The following is a 14,537-nucleotide window of genomic DNA, read 5'->3' as shown; positions in this document are numbered from 1 at the left end:
GATGAGGCTCAGAGGTTAAATGACTTAACAAGTTCGCAGAAGCATTAAAAATGATGATTATCATTGTTTATCGAGGATTTACTATATGCCAGGCACTGTGCTTAGGCAGCTTCCTTGTAAGATTGTATTTAAGCCCTCATGTGCTTCCAAGAGGTTGATTTTATACCCATTTTTCAGATGAACTAATTGAGGCTGAGAGGTGAAGTAAATCGGCCAAGGCACGTAACTAATAAGTGACTGACAGGTGTTTGAACCTGGGTCTGTTGGACAAGAAGGGCTCTGTGCTCTTCTCACTGTCTTACCTTAGAGGAGGCAGAGGTCCTATGAGAGCCTTCTCTAGACCAGCGAACTTGAGTGTCAGCAGTTTTAAAACTCCCATGGGAACAGTAAATGAATCATGCTGCAACGGCCCTTGGCAGCCGAGAGTTGATCTTGCTGGCACAAAGGAAGGGGGCTTCTTTGTTGGCAAATGGCAGCTTGCCAGGGTTCTAGCTGGATGGTTTCCTCTGCTTCAGTGGTTCCTGTAGGAAGAGAATAGCAGGAGAATCTGGGTCTTTACCCTCATTAGAAGCCAACTAAGGAGATTTCCTTTCAGTGCAGCAGTCCTTTTCATGTATGTGGAAGGTCAGCCCTGTGCCTGCGTGTCCCCAAGCTGCAGTGGGAGGGTGCGTGGAAATTCCCGTCTGACATGCCACCTGGGGTTCCCCTTACAGACCAATGAGAAGGGCCAGGTCGTGACCAAGACGGCGCTCCTGAAGCAGATGGAGGAGCTGATTGAGGAGCCGGGCCTCACGTGCTGCATCTGCAGGGAGGGGTACAAGTTCCAGGTACGGCTGCAGGCTTTCGGTCAGTCCCAAGGGCCCAAGGGCCTGGTGGCCTCCCTCGCCTGAGGCCTTTTTGTTCTTAGGCCAGAGTCAAGGCTCGTATCTTAGGGCCAGCTGTCCTCTCTAAAGGTGGGAAGGCAGACTGATCTGAACGGTAGTCTTCATCGTCATCAACAGCTACCACTCACTGGGTCCCTTCTGTGTGCCAGGCCCTGTGCCCAGAGGCTTTATGTAAACTGGGTAATTTTATCTTTAAACCCGTAAAAAGCCCTAACTTATGGATGAGAAAACAAAGTTCTTGTAGCAGAGCCAGAGTTCTAGCCCAGGCTTTTCTGACTTCAGACCTGGGGCTTTTAAAAACACGTCATGCTGCTTCCATATTCAGATAACCTGGGGAGAAGGTCAGGACCTTGGCTTTCTGGGCTCCACCAAACTCGATTTAACACCCAAAAGGAGCAGAACAGCAAGTGACCAGTTTGCTCCCCTGAAGGCCTAAAAGGCATCCCTCTTCCTCTCCAGCTTGAATTTATTACTTAGCACCCAAGCCTGTTGAAGGGCCACTACCCTGGGCCACAAGCCCTATAAGTCCTGCTGTGACACAGGCTCCTTGGAGCTTTCTGGTCAGTTTTGAAAAACAAGTGACTTAACAAGAAGGCACTTTATTCTTCATTTTCAGATAAAAGCAGCAAAAAGGAAGGGACCGTTCAGGCTCGCATTTCTGCCCTTCTGTCTCGCAGCAGCCACTTTATTCCAGTTGCTCCCCACAACCCTCATTTCACTGGGGCTCTGCCCAGCCAAGTGCTTAACCAGGAGACTGAGGGGCTCACCATCACCCCCTTTACTGAATGCGTCCCTTCCTAGGATCGTAGACCCTCGGGGCCCCTCTGCTCTGCTTCACCTCCTTTCACAGCCTGCCTTGGAGTTTCACCTCTCCTCCTTTTTATGTTATCTTTGCAGCCCACCAAGGTCCTGGGCATTTATACCTTCACCAAGCGGGTAGCCTTAGAGGAGATGGAGAACAAGCCCCGGAAACAGCAGGGCTACAGCACCGTGTCCCACTTCAACATCGTGCACTACGATTGCCACCTGGCTGCCGTCAGGTGGGCCTGGCTCTTGCGGGGTGGCTCCTTCCTTAGGCCTCCCCTTGCATGTGCTTCGGTTCTAGCCCTGTGCGACTTCAGGGGAGCGGGCAGCTCGCCAGAGGCCCTGGACTGGGAGGGGGTGGGACTGCCACTCCTGAGGCTTTAATTCTGCTCCTTAGGCTCTGCGAAGTATGGTGTCCTACCTTCAGCCATACAGGCCCAAGTGCCATTCCTGCCATATGATCTGGAAAAGACACTTGGCTTTTGGCCCAAGGCTGGTGAGAGCAGCCTTGCTTACTGGAGGCGGTGAAGCCGGCATTTACCATCGTGGTTACAAACGGCTGCTCCTCTCTGTAGAGTCAGGCACACGGGCCAGCACTTCGTTAGTGTCAGCAAACCCTCCTCCACCCCCGCGCGCCCAGGTGCCTGGTTGCCAGATTAATTCCAGCAGTCGCTTGTCCCTGCTCTCCTCCCAATCCAGGCTGGCTCGAGGCCGGGAAGAGTGGGAAAGTGCCGCCCTTCAGAACGCCAACACTAAGTGCAACGGGCTCCTTCCCGTCTGGGGGCCCCATGTCCCTGAGTCAGCTTTTGCCACCTGTCTGGCAAGGTGAGTGTGGAGCATCTTGCATGGTAGAAAAGAGAGGATTCCCAGGAGATGGGGGAAGATCAGCTGTCAGCCCGGCCCCGGGGAAGCCATCTCCTGTCACCTTCATCAGGAATCCATGTCTGTCTTTGCTTCCTGACAGGGGAGCCCGTCCGGAAGAGAGGGGACTCTGCTGGGAGAAGCCAGCACCCTCAGCGTCTGGGGCCCCAGGTGGAATCTCTGGTTATCTGCTACCTCTCCTCCTTTGCTGATCTTAGGACACAAAACACAGGACCCCTGACTTGGTCCTCGAGGCCAAAATTTCCCAGAGTTCACTTCTATTTCTCTGAGGTTTAAATAATGAAAATAGCTTGATGGCGTGGGGAATATCGGGCTCCTTTCAAAGCCTCCCTTGTCCTAAAATCCAGAGTAGAGTAGCGAAACCTTCTGTGAGGTACTCATCTCTTGCAGATGCCTTGTGCAGTGGTGCCCCACCCCAAGTCCTATTGTAAAGCTCAGGGATGAAAAGGTACTTACCATAAACCAGGCACTTGGCAGTAATAATGATGAAAGTCATGTTGGGCAGCATGTTGAACTGCTTACCGTGTGTTGTTATTATACACATTCTACAGATGAAGAAACTGAAGCACAGACTTAATCAGGGGCAGAGTCCAGGTGGTTGGTGATGTACATTGACATAGGAAAACCTTTTATTTGGAGGTTGAGGAGATGATTCTTATGGATAGATCACCTTGTCAGTCAAAATTAATAAATTCTACATTTCTTCTCTCAAAATGCACTTCCAGATGTGGTCACAATATGTCCTATGACATTAGGCCATCAAGAAATGCCCCCTGCCCGCCGCCCCCAAACCGGCGCGTTCTCTTCAAAGCTTGGAGAGCATCGCGTTCAGTCACAGCAGAAACAAAAGTGTGCTCTGCTCTTGTCTTCCCCCCAGCCCAGCCCTTGTCCTTGACTCCCCCTTTCATTCTCTATCCGTCTGTGTAACCTTCACAGCCATCAGGCCGAAGGGGGGCTCTGCCTTCCCAGCTGGGTCTTCACCAGGGAGCTTGCTTCCACTTCACCACCTGTTCTCTTCTCCCAGGCACAATACTTACCTCCAGGAGTGCACGGGCCAGCGGGAGCCCACGTACCAGCTCAACATCCACGACATCAAGCTGCTGTTCCTGCGCTTCGCCATGGAGCAGTCCTTCAGCGCGGACACTGGAGGGGGCGGCCGGGAGAGCAACATCCACCTGATCCCGTACATCGTCCACACCGTGCTTTACGTCCTGAACACGTCAGTACCGCGCGTCTCGGGGCAGCACTGGCTGACCCACCCCATGTTCCTCTGCCCAACAAGCTCTCCCGGCTTTTCTGTAGCCGCTCTAGTTAGTTCTAGAACAAATGTCTGGCCCCAGGCAGCCTTTACCGAAGTAGGAATGTTCATCTGCGCCTCTTTGGAATCACACAGAATAAAGAGCACGGTGGCTTCCTTTTCCAAAACTGTCTCATCTACCAGCACGGGCAGCCAAGGGCTGCCTCCTTGGACTGACCTTCAGCCCAGAGGGGAGCAGGAAGCGGGAGAGGCCAGATCATCGAAGCTTCTACTTCAGTGTAGCTGCTACTTGCAAGACTGTTCCCTTGGATGGGGGAGGCCATGGGTCAGGGCTGCACACAGTCACTGTCAAAGGCACACAGGCTGTTCCAGGTGAGCGTTTCACAGCTGGAGGGTGTGGCAGGACCAAGGACCTGGACTTGCTATCCCTGTTTCTTCTTCAGTGAGTGAGGCTTCTGGCAGCTGTGAGGGGGAAGGTGTTGTTGAAGATTATTTGGGAAAGTCAACTGAGAAGGAAGGTAGCCCAGAAAAAAAAACAGATTTGTATCTTCATCTGTATGTACGTTGTGGAGCAGTTCGGAAACACTAAGGGGGTAGAGAATAGTCTTTCGTTCTACCCTAGATTTAAAAAGCAAACTAAGAGGTTTAATATACTTTAGCTCTTAGATTTGATTTAAATGGTTTGGTGCTTTTAGGCCCCATCTTCTAGCGAGAGTCTTACACATCTGTGGGGCAGAGTGCTGACAGGTTGAAAGGCTGTGTACAGTCCCCCCAAGGCAGCTGCAGTTCAGTTTAGGCAACAGAACAATTTGTCTCTTTTCCTTTCTGGTCTTCAACAAAGTGATTTTCTCCTTCCCTCCCATTTCCTTGTGAGATAAAAGGCTGACCTGGAGACCGCAGGCTTCATTGTTACCAGGAGGCACTGGCGGGTCTCCAACGGTCGTTACATCATCTGCTCGGCTGTTTAGACTGTCAGAAGAAACACCTGCGTCATTGACAGCACGAACGTTCCCATTATCCAGACTGTGCTTCAGGCCTGAGCAGTGCTGATTGCTGGTGTCCGTGGGGCCTTTGACAGAGCCGTTGCCTCTTGTTGGCAGCAGTGAGGTGGAGGGGGCTGCCCCAGTCTCCGGGGAGCAAAGCGGACCCAGAGAGGCCACATGATTTGTCCAGCAGAACAGAGCCGGTGGCTTCAGATGTCACTGTGTCTCTCAAATGCCAGACACTCGTAACTCATGCTTAGTTTCCTTAGTTGGGGAGGGAGCCGGCTGTGTCCTGATGGTCTCGGTCAGGTAGAGGCTGAGCCGGAAGCTGCACGCGGAGGCACTGTTTCCCAGCCACAGCCTGCTTCCCTCACCGGTTCACGCTGGTGTGAGCTCGGTCACGGTGGGCGGGGGGGGTGCTGGTTGAGCAGGGATCGCTGCCTTTGGTGGGACATTTGTATATGAAGGCGAATATGTCACACACAGCACGAGCCAGCGCAGAGTGGAGCGGGTCCTGCGATGGCACAAACCTTCTGATTTCCAGTTCTGGACACTCCAGTCTAGTGTAGCCGCCTGTTCCATCCATGTTCATCCATGGAGCAGAAGGGTGCCTGGTATCCCCGTACCATCCCCCCTGCTTTCCCACAGTCCAGTGCCTGGCAGTGCCATGTGCAGACCTGGTAACTTTGATTCAGCCGCTACTAGTGTTGTGTTTTTATTTCCCATCAGGGAATTAGGATGGGGCATCAAGCACTCTTGGCCTGAGAGCACCATCCAGGTCGTAAGGAGAGAGTGTAGCCAGAAATATGTGATAAGGAAGTGATCTCTCAGTGCCCGTCTAGTGACCTGTCGAAGCTTCATTGCAGGGGGAGGGTGGAGAGTCCACGCTGGGAAGGCTCTGGAGCCAGATTGCCTGGGTCAGAGCCCAGTTCCTTCACTCCCCACTGTGTGGCTTTGGGCAGAATATTTACTTTCTCTGTGCTGTAGTTTCCCCTTCTGTAACGTTGGGAGAGTACCCATCTCATCGGGTTATTGTGAGGATTAAATGAGATAATCCGTGGAAAGCTCTTAGAACGTGCTTGGCGTTAAAGTTGATAATCACCATTGTTGCTGCAGTTCAGGCAAAAGCGAGAACGAGAAGCAGTGCTCGCCGGCAGGAATCTGTTCTAATGGAGGAGAGAGGACACAGACACATGAAAGAACACACCAGAATAGCCTAGGAAGGGCACCGGCTGCAAATGCCGTGTGAACAGTTAGCTGTACTGGGACTCGTGGAGTCGGGGAGTGTGGGCTGTGGGCTCAGAGACTCTGGGTTCGCTGACTGGTTTGGTGACTTTGGTTGTGTCACTTCACTCCCCGGGCCTTCAGATACCTTGGTAAAGAGGTGCCGACTGTCACCTTCCAGAGTTGTCAGGACACGTGGATGGCGGAGTGTTTGTGAATGTGCCGGACACACGTGCAATTGGAATTGTGTGGAGCTGGACTGGGGGGCAGGGGACGAGGAAGATGCCCCCGAGAAGGACTGGGGCGGGGCTGGGGGTGCCCCGCTTGGAGAGGAGGTGGGAGGGACGGTGGAGGACGGGTGGGGGGTTCTGTGAGCCGAGCACTCAGGAAACTTAAAAGAAGACGGGAGATTGAGCAAGCCTCCTCCCCTCTTGCTGCTGGTGCCCTGCTTCTGCCCTGGTTTCATGGTGCTCCTTTTGTTCCAGAACCCGAGCAACTTCCCGAGAGGAGAAGAATCTCCAGGGCTTTCTGGAGCAGCCCAAGGAGAAGTGGGTGGAGAGTGCCTTTGAAGTGGACGGGCCCCACTATTTCACTGTCCTAGCCCTCCACGTCCTGCCCCCCGAGAAGTGGCGAGCCATACGCATGGAAATCCTGCGGCGGCTGCTGGTGACCTCTCAGGCCCGGGCAGTGGCTCCGGGGGGAGCCACCAGGTCAGTGCTTGCTTCGGGAAGTGCCTGCTTCAGGGAGCCATCTCCTGGGCCGCCTGTCGCCCGGACTCTGTAACTGCTGTGGGTAAAAGCTGCCTGCGGCATGCAGGTGCTGAGGGGAGGCGCCTCGCTTGACTCGGTAATGGAGCCTGAGCCTTCCCGGCCGGTCACGCCAAGAGTCGAGGCCTGAGGCCGCCGGGCGCCTGCCCCTCTGGGTCAGGTGTTCAGGCACTAGAAGTGTGGAGCCAGGCTTACCCCTGGGAAGTGCCCTCAGGGAGGGAGCCAGCCAGGCACAGGGCGAGACTTCTCAGGAGAAGGGTTAGGGCCGGCAGGCGGTTGAGACAGGTTGCCAGGTGTTCCGAATCTTGCTGGTCTGCGCATAAACTAGCAAAGCTTGCTCGGGGCTGTGCTCAGGGATGTTCTTTTCTGGTATTAAAAGCTCCCCATCTCCCTCCTTGGTCACATTCCTATCCCGTCTGCCCCGCATTCCATGAGCCTTTTTTCTTTCTCTGCTGTTGGTGTGGACACCTCCCTAAGAAGGAAGGCATTTCAGGAAGGAAGTGGTCTTTGTTTTCATGACCCCGTGCTGTGATTTGGGTCAGCTGGGAGGTGTCTTGAGGCAAACAACTGCAAACAACAACAGCGAGAAGCCCTTTGCGGCGAGTGTGCAGATTGCCACACGCCGAGTGGACTTCTTGGCGCTACTCTTGGCCTGTGGTGGCCCCGAGCAGTCTGCCCTCCCTGGGCTACAGAGTAAGCTATGAGCTGTCAGCTTGCTTCTGCCCTTGAGGGAAACCAGCTTCGCTTTGGGAAGGTCTGTCCTCGTGTGTCTGCTTTCGCTAGGATCTGAGGGGACATTTCCAACAGGGTGCAGGGGAGGAGCTTTTAGGCCCCTGATAATGACAGACCAAGTGGAAGCAGCCTTGGCCTGAATTTGCACACCTGGTGTCTCCACCTCCGTCAGCTCTGATTTATCAAGTCACTAGTGGTAGGTGCCTCGTGGCCCGGGGAGACCAGGTTGGAGCTCTGCTGTTGGATCCAGCCAGTGCCAGCCTCTGTGTAGAGCAGGAGGGGGCCGGTCTTGTTAGAGTCCTACCTAGCCCCTGCCCCCATTCCAAACGTAGCACTTTCCAGTGTTAACCAAGAGTCTGAAGCATTAATAGTTAACTAGCTGCTAGGAATCAAAAGTTAGATCTGGAAGATGCTAAGTTGTTGATAAGCCAGGCTCGGCCTGTGTCCATAGCACGTAACGTGGCTATTTACTGGGCACAGGCTCTCGGTGACAGGTGTGAGATCTGAACCCACAGGAGCTGTGTTGCTTTCAGTTAGGAGACTGGAATTCATTACTGTCCCAGGCAGTTAAGGAAAAGCTGATTTGGTCACAGCTTAATTAGGAAATCCAGTGTGAGCTGCACTCATGAGTTGCCATTTCCTCTGTAGCAGTTTAGTCACCTTTACTAATTAACCTGAAATAATTAAGTTGGGCAGAGCCACCCCAGATTCCTGCCACCAACGCGAAAGAGCTGCAAGAAGGAGCAGCCCTGGTGGGGTGTCGGGGTGTGAGCAGGGCGCCCCGGAAGCAGGGTGGCAGAGTGCTGGCCATCAGCACGGTGTTGCACACCCTCTGAGGAGGGACATTTAGAGGGTGACCTCCCGGTGGTTGGGGCAGTGCCGCTGGCAGCAGGCTTCGTCCTCAGCCCATTATGCGGTGGGGGCAGCAGCAGGTACACAAAAATCTAGGAGTTTGCACAAGAGAAGTTGCTCTCTTCTGCGGGTTTTACATTCAGGAAAAAAGATTCTTCTGCCAGGAACTTGCAAGTATTTAAGCCTGGGACTTTCCTAGGCTTCCGTCAGAGCCTTTTCTGTTTCCTTGTCTGCCAGCGCACAGAGTTGCAGAGAAAGAATTCTCATCCTCGTCCACAGGCCCACCTCGCAGTAGTTTTCCCTTTCGGCTGCAGCATCCTCATGCGTGGCGGTCGGGGAGGAGGTGGGCGCTTTGGAGATGTTGGGGTCGGGGAGGGTACGGGTAGCATACCTTAGCGAACAGAATTGTCTCATTTTATTGTTTTACTTTACTTTGGTTAATAACTTAAACATTGACTGAATGTAGGTCTGGTTGGCCTGTCTCATGCTAGGTAGTCCCTTCACTTGAGGCCCATGCAGTGTAGTTGTAGCTTCTAAATGAATAACATCTATGCTTGTCTGATGTTTATGATTCTAGCATATATAAACACATGGTGCGTGCATCCACACACATTTTAATACTAAGTTCTGGTCCCTTTGGTATGGGCTCTGTTCCAAGGTGTAGAATCTCCACGACAAGGGTTTATCTAGCCTTTACTTATTACAGATATGAAGGCAGTTTGCAGACAAAACCTCTCCTAGACCTTGGGCTGTAGAAACCAAGTCCTAGCACCGGCACGTCACTCACCGTGCAGGGGGGGTGCTGGTCGTTCTGTACTTCACGGTGGCTCTACCTGCTGTAGTCAATCCTCAGACCAGGAGCATCTGCCAAGAAGGCGGTGGACGCTGTTGTCATTGACGGCCCTCCGTGTTCCAAGGGCCTGGCCGCTCTCTAATCCCCAACTGAATCACTGGATTAAGTAGCAGCGATGCTGGTCAGAAACGAAGGGGCGCGGTGAGCTCCGGGATTAGCCCGGGATTTCGGAGGTGTTGGGCCGGCTGTGGCTCCCATCCGAGACATCACTGTTGTCCGACGCCAGGTGTCCACCAGCTTGCTGGTTTGAACACGGCACGCGGTTGGCAGATTACTGTGTGAGACTGGTTTAGGCCTGCTGGCTGCTGGTAAAAACTCTCCAAGTGGGAATGTGAAGACTGAAGAGAACCTTGTTTCCTCCCTCATTTATTAGGTCCCGTCAAGTCCGAGAGCGCGTGTGGGGGCTAAACACAGGGAAACACGGGACTCTGCGGCGACTCTTTAAGGCAGTAGCCTTTTGGCTGCCGTGTTGCAACTTACGTCTCCCTCTTTCCCGTTTTCCCTGGCTTAGCAGAGTCGCTACTAAAGATGACTCTGTCACGCAGCGTCTTGTGGTGAATAAACCGCTGGGTCCCAGGGCTTCAGAAGCTCTGACCCGTGGCTGCTTTCCTCTGAGAAGATGGCAAGTGGCTGGAGCTGAGTGACGCTCAGTGCCCGCGACTCTTCCCCTGCTCCCAGAATGCTTGGCTCTGTCCTTGTGAGTGTCCTCCCGGGGTCTTCACGGACATGGGGTTTGGTTTTATTTTCCAGGCTGACAGACAAGGCGGTGAAGGACTACTCTGCTTATCGCTCTTCCCTTCTCTTTTGGGCCCTCGTTGATCTCATTTATAACATGTTTAAGGTAAGGAGGCCGCTGGGAGTGTGGCCGGGTTTGGCAGGGGCGTAGACGTCTGTGCTTGTGGCTCTGACCCTGCCTCGGCAGCCGACTCCTCCGCCAGCCTCCCCCGAGAAACAGGCCGACCCGCCGTGGGGAGGGGTTTACCCTCTAGCTCTGACCCCTGCGTCTGTGACTGCATTTGTAGCCGTGACCGCTCCTGTGACCCGGTCTCAGGCTGCTGCAGACCCTCTTCTACAGGCAGCTCTCCCCCCGCTCCACCCCGAGTCACCCTCTGTTTGCTCTCGTCCCCTCTGTTTGGATCAACTCTGTTGCCCTGTGTGAGTGTAACTTATTCCAGCCCAGTTTGTAATAGGGACGCTCCTCTCAGCCTTGAGAGAATGAGAGGGTTTGGGGTGGTTCCTTTCATCATCTAAATGAAACAGCTCAATTAAAGTATGTTGACAAGTCCCTCTTCTTGGGGAAATGCCGATGGTGGAGGGGATGGGGAGGAAAGAACGCATCGCCTCTCGAAGCTTGTAGGTTCATGTGACATGTGCTTAGGAGAGGGGCTGTGAGAGGAATGAAGTGAAATTTTGTTGTTCCTGGAAGCAGAACACATCCTCCAGGGAAAACTTGGATGTGTATGGGCGGGCTCTCTTCTTCCCTGCCTGACCTGAGCGACCCGCCCGGCCTGTGTGTCCTGTTGCTTCTCGTAGAAGGTGCCGACCAGCAACACGGAGGGCGGCTGGTCCTGCTCTCTCGCGGAGTACATCCGCCACAACGACATGCCCATCCACGAAGCTGCCGACAAGGCCCTGAAGGCCTTCCAGGAGGAGTTCATGCCAGTGGAGACCTTCTCAGAGTTCCTCGACGCCGCTGGTCAGTGTCAAGGTTTTTCATCTTTCACAGATCTTAGTGGGGCTGGCATTGCTTTCATCTTCACGCACAGGAAAAAACAGGCGAGAACCAGCCTGTGGGCCACCACCGAGGGGTCTGTGTACATACCAGGTCCCTGGTAACAAGATGCGGCCGTGACGTGTGGCACACTTCACCCCAGGTGCTGTGTTCCTCATGCACGCGCTTTCCCAGTCCACAGGGCAGCCCTGTGTGAGGTGGAGCTGTGGCTATCCCCATTTTACAGATGGGGTAACTGAGGCTTTGAAGATTAAACAAGTTCCCAGTGGGGCATAGCTGGAAAATCACTGGAGCCCCTTTTGGTTTCCTGGCTTCTTAATGACAGTTCAGAGTATTAACATGGAGCTTTCCTGTCTTACTCCTGCCTTTCGGGGACTGAGACATCTTATGTCACAGCTGCCCCTGGGGAGGTGTGGAAGATTTCAGCTCTGATTCTTAAGATAAATAGTAAATATCAAAAGAGAGCAAAGAACATCTCTGCTAGTAGGGATAGGGCAGTGCTTTGAACTGCTGTCACATGAGACATCCTCAGACAGTTCCTCATCCCCCAGCTGGTAAAAATGAAGTCACTGTTCTCTCCTGTGTATAGGTTCGTTGTACAACAAATTTGTCATCCTAATTGCAGACACATTAAAATTTGTTTGGATTTCATAACCAAGCATCAGGTGACAGCAGGGGGAGGTGACTTGGGCCAGTGCTGGGAAATCAACCCAGAATTAAAAGTCCCGTGCCCTCTGAGGGTGTGGGCACTGCAGTCCAGCCCCCCATCACCACCGTCCTTTCCAAGGTAGGGCTCCCAGAGCCAAAGCAGGGGGAGCCTCACCTGCCTAACTCTTCTGTGAGCTTGTTTCCTTTTCCCTGACGGCAATTTTGTCAAGTGTGAAGAGCAAGAAAAAATCTACCCAGATCCCACTATCAAGGGAAGGTCCCCACTAGCATTTTCTAGTCTGTCCTCTGGGCACTAAACCCTCAAACGTTCGGAGTGATGCTCAGTGTGAATTCCTCTTTCTTCCCGGATGGAGCTTCCCCAAAGCTCCAGGCCTGTCTTCCAATTTGGCCGTTTGTTGCAGTGGCCTCAGTGGAAGCCATACTGGACGGGCCTTTGCTGGTCTGGTGCCTCCCCCATTACCTATCGGTCAGGGGTTGCCACCGCTCACCCCAGTTTCTTTGTTGACTTCACTAGATGCTCCCATGGGTGTCCTTTCAGCCTAGACATTTTACCTTGGCTACCCTCCTTGCTTTCTTCAGGAAGTGACCCCGACTGAGAGCACGTAGCCTGTGTGTCTGTGTCCTCAGGGCCCAGTGCCTTACCTGTCACCCAGGGGTCTGGTGAATGTCTACAAAGACTGTCAATATGAATGTCAAAGTCCAAGGAAGAGGCGGGCAGGGGAAGGAAGGTATTCACCTCTGTTCAGGGCTTTGCATCAGCCCTGGAGCAGGGACGAGCAGGGACAGGTCAGGCGGGAGGCCTCTGCCGCCTTCCACTAGAGCGCAGGTGTTTACCGCATGGCTTTATTGCTTTGTTCAAACTGGTAGGAAATTGCAGAACATCTGACACACCCTACTCAAATGCAAGGACAAAAACACCTTCCAAACCAGCAGGAGCTGATGGGGGCCACTCTTCCTGCATTAGCCCAGACTTCAGTTGGAGTGTTGCCCCGCCTCGGGGTTAACGACCCCGCACTGGTCAAATGAGAGCCCTGCTTGTGAGGGAGGGACGGGGCCGCAGGGGACCTGATGCTGATTGAGCGAGCACCTTCTGTGCCCTGGGCACTTTCACATAACTGGCCTCATCTAATCCCCAGGGTGATGTGACAAGGACTTGTCACTGTCCCCATTTGGCAGTGGAGGAAACTGGAGCTTCTGAGCTCTGGCAGCTTGCTTCAGGCCCTGGACTAGGGGTTGGGTTCTTTTACCCTACCCTGTTCCTCCCAGCCCTCGAGGGCAGTGGGGTTAGCCTTTGTTTGGCCCCAGGTCCCTCTGGGAATCTGCTGAAGGCTGTAGACACTCTCTCCAGAGGACCCCCCTCCATTGCGCACTGAGTTTCAGTGGACTTACAGGCCCCTGCAGGGTCCATGGACCCGGGTTTAGCACCTCCGCTCTGGGGAGATCGTGAGCTGGCCGCTGCCACTTTAAACGCCTTTAATCCTGCCGCAGCGCCAGGTGTCGGAGCCCAGCTCCCCTCCCAGGACGAGAGTGTTTGCTTGGTGACTGTCTCCGCGGTCATCGCCGGTCTCCCGTGAGCAGCTGTGTCCGAGCTTGTCGGAGCACAGCGTGTTCTCCGCGTGGATGTGGCCTCCGTGACTCAGGGGCTGGGGGCTGTGAGGGCCGCTGCTAAGCAGTCCCTGCCTGTTTTCCAGGTCTCTTGTCAGAAATCACTGATCCGGAGAGCTTCCTGAAGGACCTGTTGAACTCAGTCCCCTGAGCACCACACGGAAACGGCGGTCGACAGAGATGGAAGCTAGCCTGCCTCTGTGTTCTCCCTTCCTGTGTGTGATTTCCACCACGGGTTGCTGCGTCATTGCTCCATCATTGCTCCTCCCTCCTCCCTCCCTCACTTTTCTTGGAGTGGCTTGGGGATTTTAGGCTTCCTGTTTTATCTCGTGTGTGTGGTGCACTAGCTATGAAGTTGTTTGTAACCCAAGCCGTCGAAGGACCTGTACATACCTAGGAGCCATGAGTTGTCCTGGCCAACTGAATACTTGAGTGTGCACATCTTGAGAAATAAACAAATGACTTAATACACATTGAAAAGGAAGGTGTTGCCTGTGCTTGAACCCCTCCTTAGTGACACTGGCCAAATACTTCTCCTTGACTGCACAGCCCTTTCCGGCGTCAGTAGGGAAGCCTGCGTGTATGACATTCACTGTCTCTTGGCGCCAAATGGAGCCTGTCTGTTCTCGGCCAGCAAGTTGGGGCACCGCATTTGACAGCTATGATCTTTCCTGAAACAAACGCCTTGACTTCTCAATCTTTGGCCTTAAGAGCTGGAGCCCAAAGACGTGATTTTCTAGTCCTCTGCCAAAGGCCGGCGCAGCGCAGTCGGGCACTGGTCTTTCTACAGCAGAGGCATTTGACAGTCCCCTGTTAACTTCAAATGGGAAATCTTTTGGCGACTTCTCTTCAGTGTTGCCATGTTGGGAGAGGGCCTGGGGCAGACTTTGAGTGGCTGCCCTTTACTGAGCGCCTTCTCTCTGCCAGGCCCGTGTGTGTGTGTGTGTGTAATTATTTCTAGTCTTTCTAACAGCCCTGCAAGAAAGGGCCTATGAACCAGCATCACTTGCTCAAGGCCACCCAGCCAGTAGCTGCCAGAGCTGAGGTTTGCGCCTCCGAAGTCGTGTCCTGAACCACTGTGGCAGCTGCCTCTGGGGGCCTTGAGACCTGCTTCCCCGCGTTCATGGGCAGCAGCCCTCTTAGCGAGGCAGCAGGACTCCCACGAGCCTCTCCCCAGATTGTAGGGCAAGGCACGGCCAGACACGGCCTCGTGGGGAGGAAGAGCCTGATAGTGGCTGTCTCCTTCACTTCCCTGTGGGCCGCTCTGCCACCTGCTTTCCCGAGTGACAGTC

At 53.9% G+C, this 14,537-nt stretch overlaps 1 protein-coding gene across 8 annotated transcripts in view; it reads left to right on the top strand.

The window, feature by feature from the left end:
* UBR4 (ubiquitin protein ligase E3 component n-recognin 4) overlaps positions 1-13,725 on the top strand; it is a 126,936-nt gene extending 113,211 nt beyond the window's left edge. For 7 of the 8 annotated variants that reach the window (XM_059915013.1, XM_059915004.1, XM_059915021.1 and 4 more), the window contains 8 exons: positions 714-827; positions 1,782-1,924; positions 2,388-2,513; positions 3,595-3,789; positions 6,521-6,745; positions 9,990-10,080; positions 10,773-10,935; positions 13,332-13,725. In XM_059915013.1, the coding sequence (XP_059770996.1) occupies positions 714-827; positions 1,782-1,924; positions 2,388-2,513; positions 3,595-3,789; positions 6,521-6,745; positions 9,990-10,080; positions 10,773-10,935; positions 13,332-13,396 (1,122 nt within the window). In that variant the 3' untranslated portion in view covers positions 13,397-13,725. The remainder of the gene's footprint in view (positions 1-713; positions 828-1,781; positions 1,925-2,387; positions 2,514-3,594; positions 3,790-6,520; positions 6,746-9,989; positions 10,081-10,772; positions 10,936-13,331) is intronic. The other variant, XM_059915030.1, reaches the window with a different exon arrangement.
* The last annotated feature ends 812 nt before the right edge of the window (positions 13,726-14,537 follow it).

Source organism: Balaenoptera ricei, chromosome 1 (assembly GCF_028023285.1).
Source record: "Balaenoptera ricei isolate mBalRic1 chromosome 1, mBalRic1.hap2, whole genome shotgun sequence".
Lineage (NCBI taxonomy): Eukaryota > Metazoa > Chordata > Mammalia > Artiodactyla > Balaenopteridae > Balaenoptera > Balaenoptera ricei.
The sequence above is the reverse complement of the archived record's forward strand: the minus strand, read 5'-3'. Positions and strand labels throughout refer to the sequence as shown.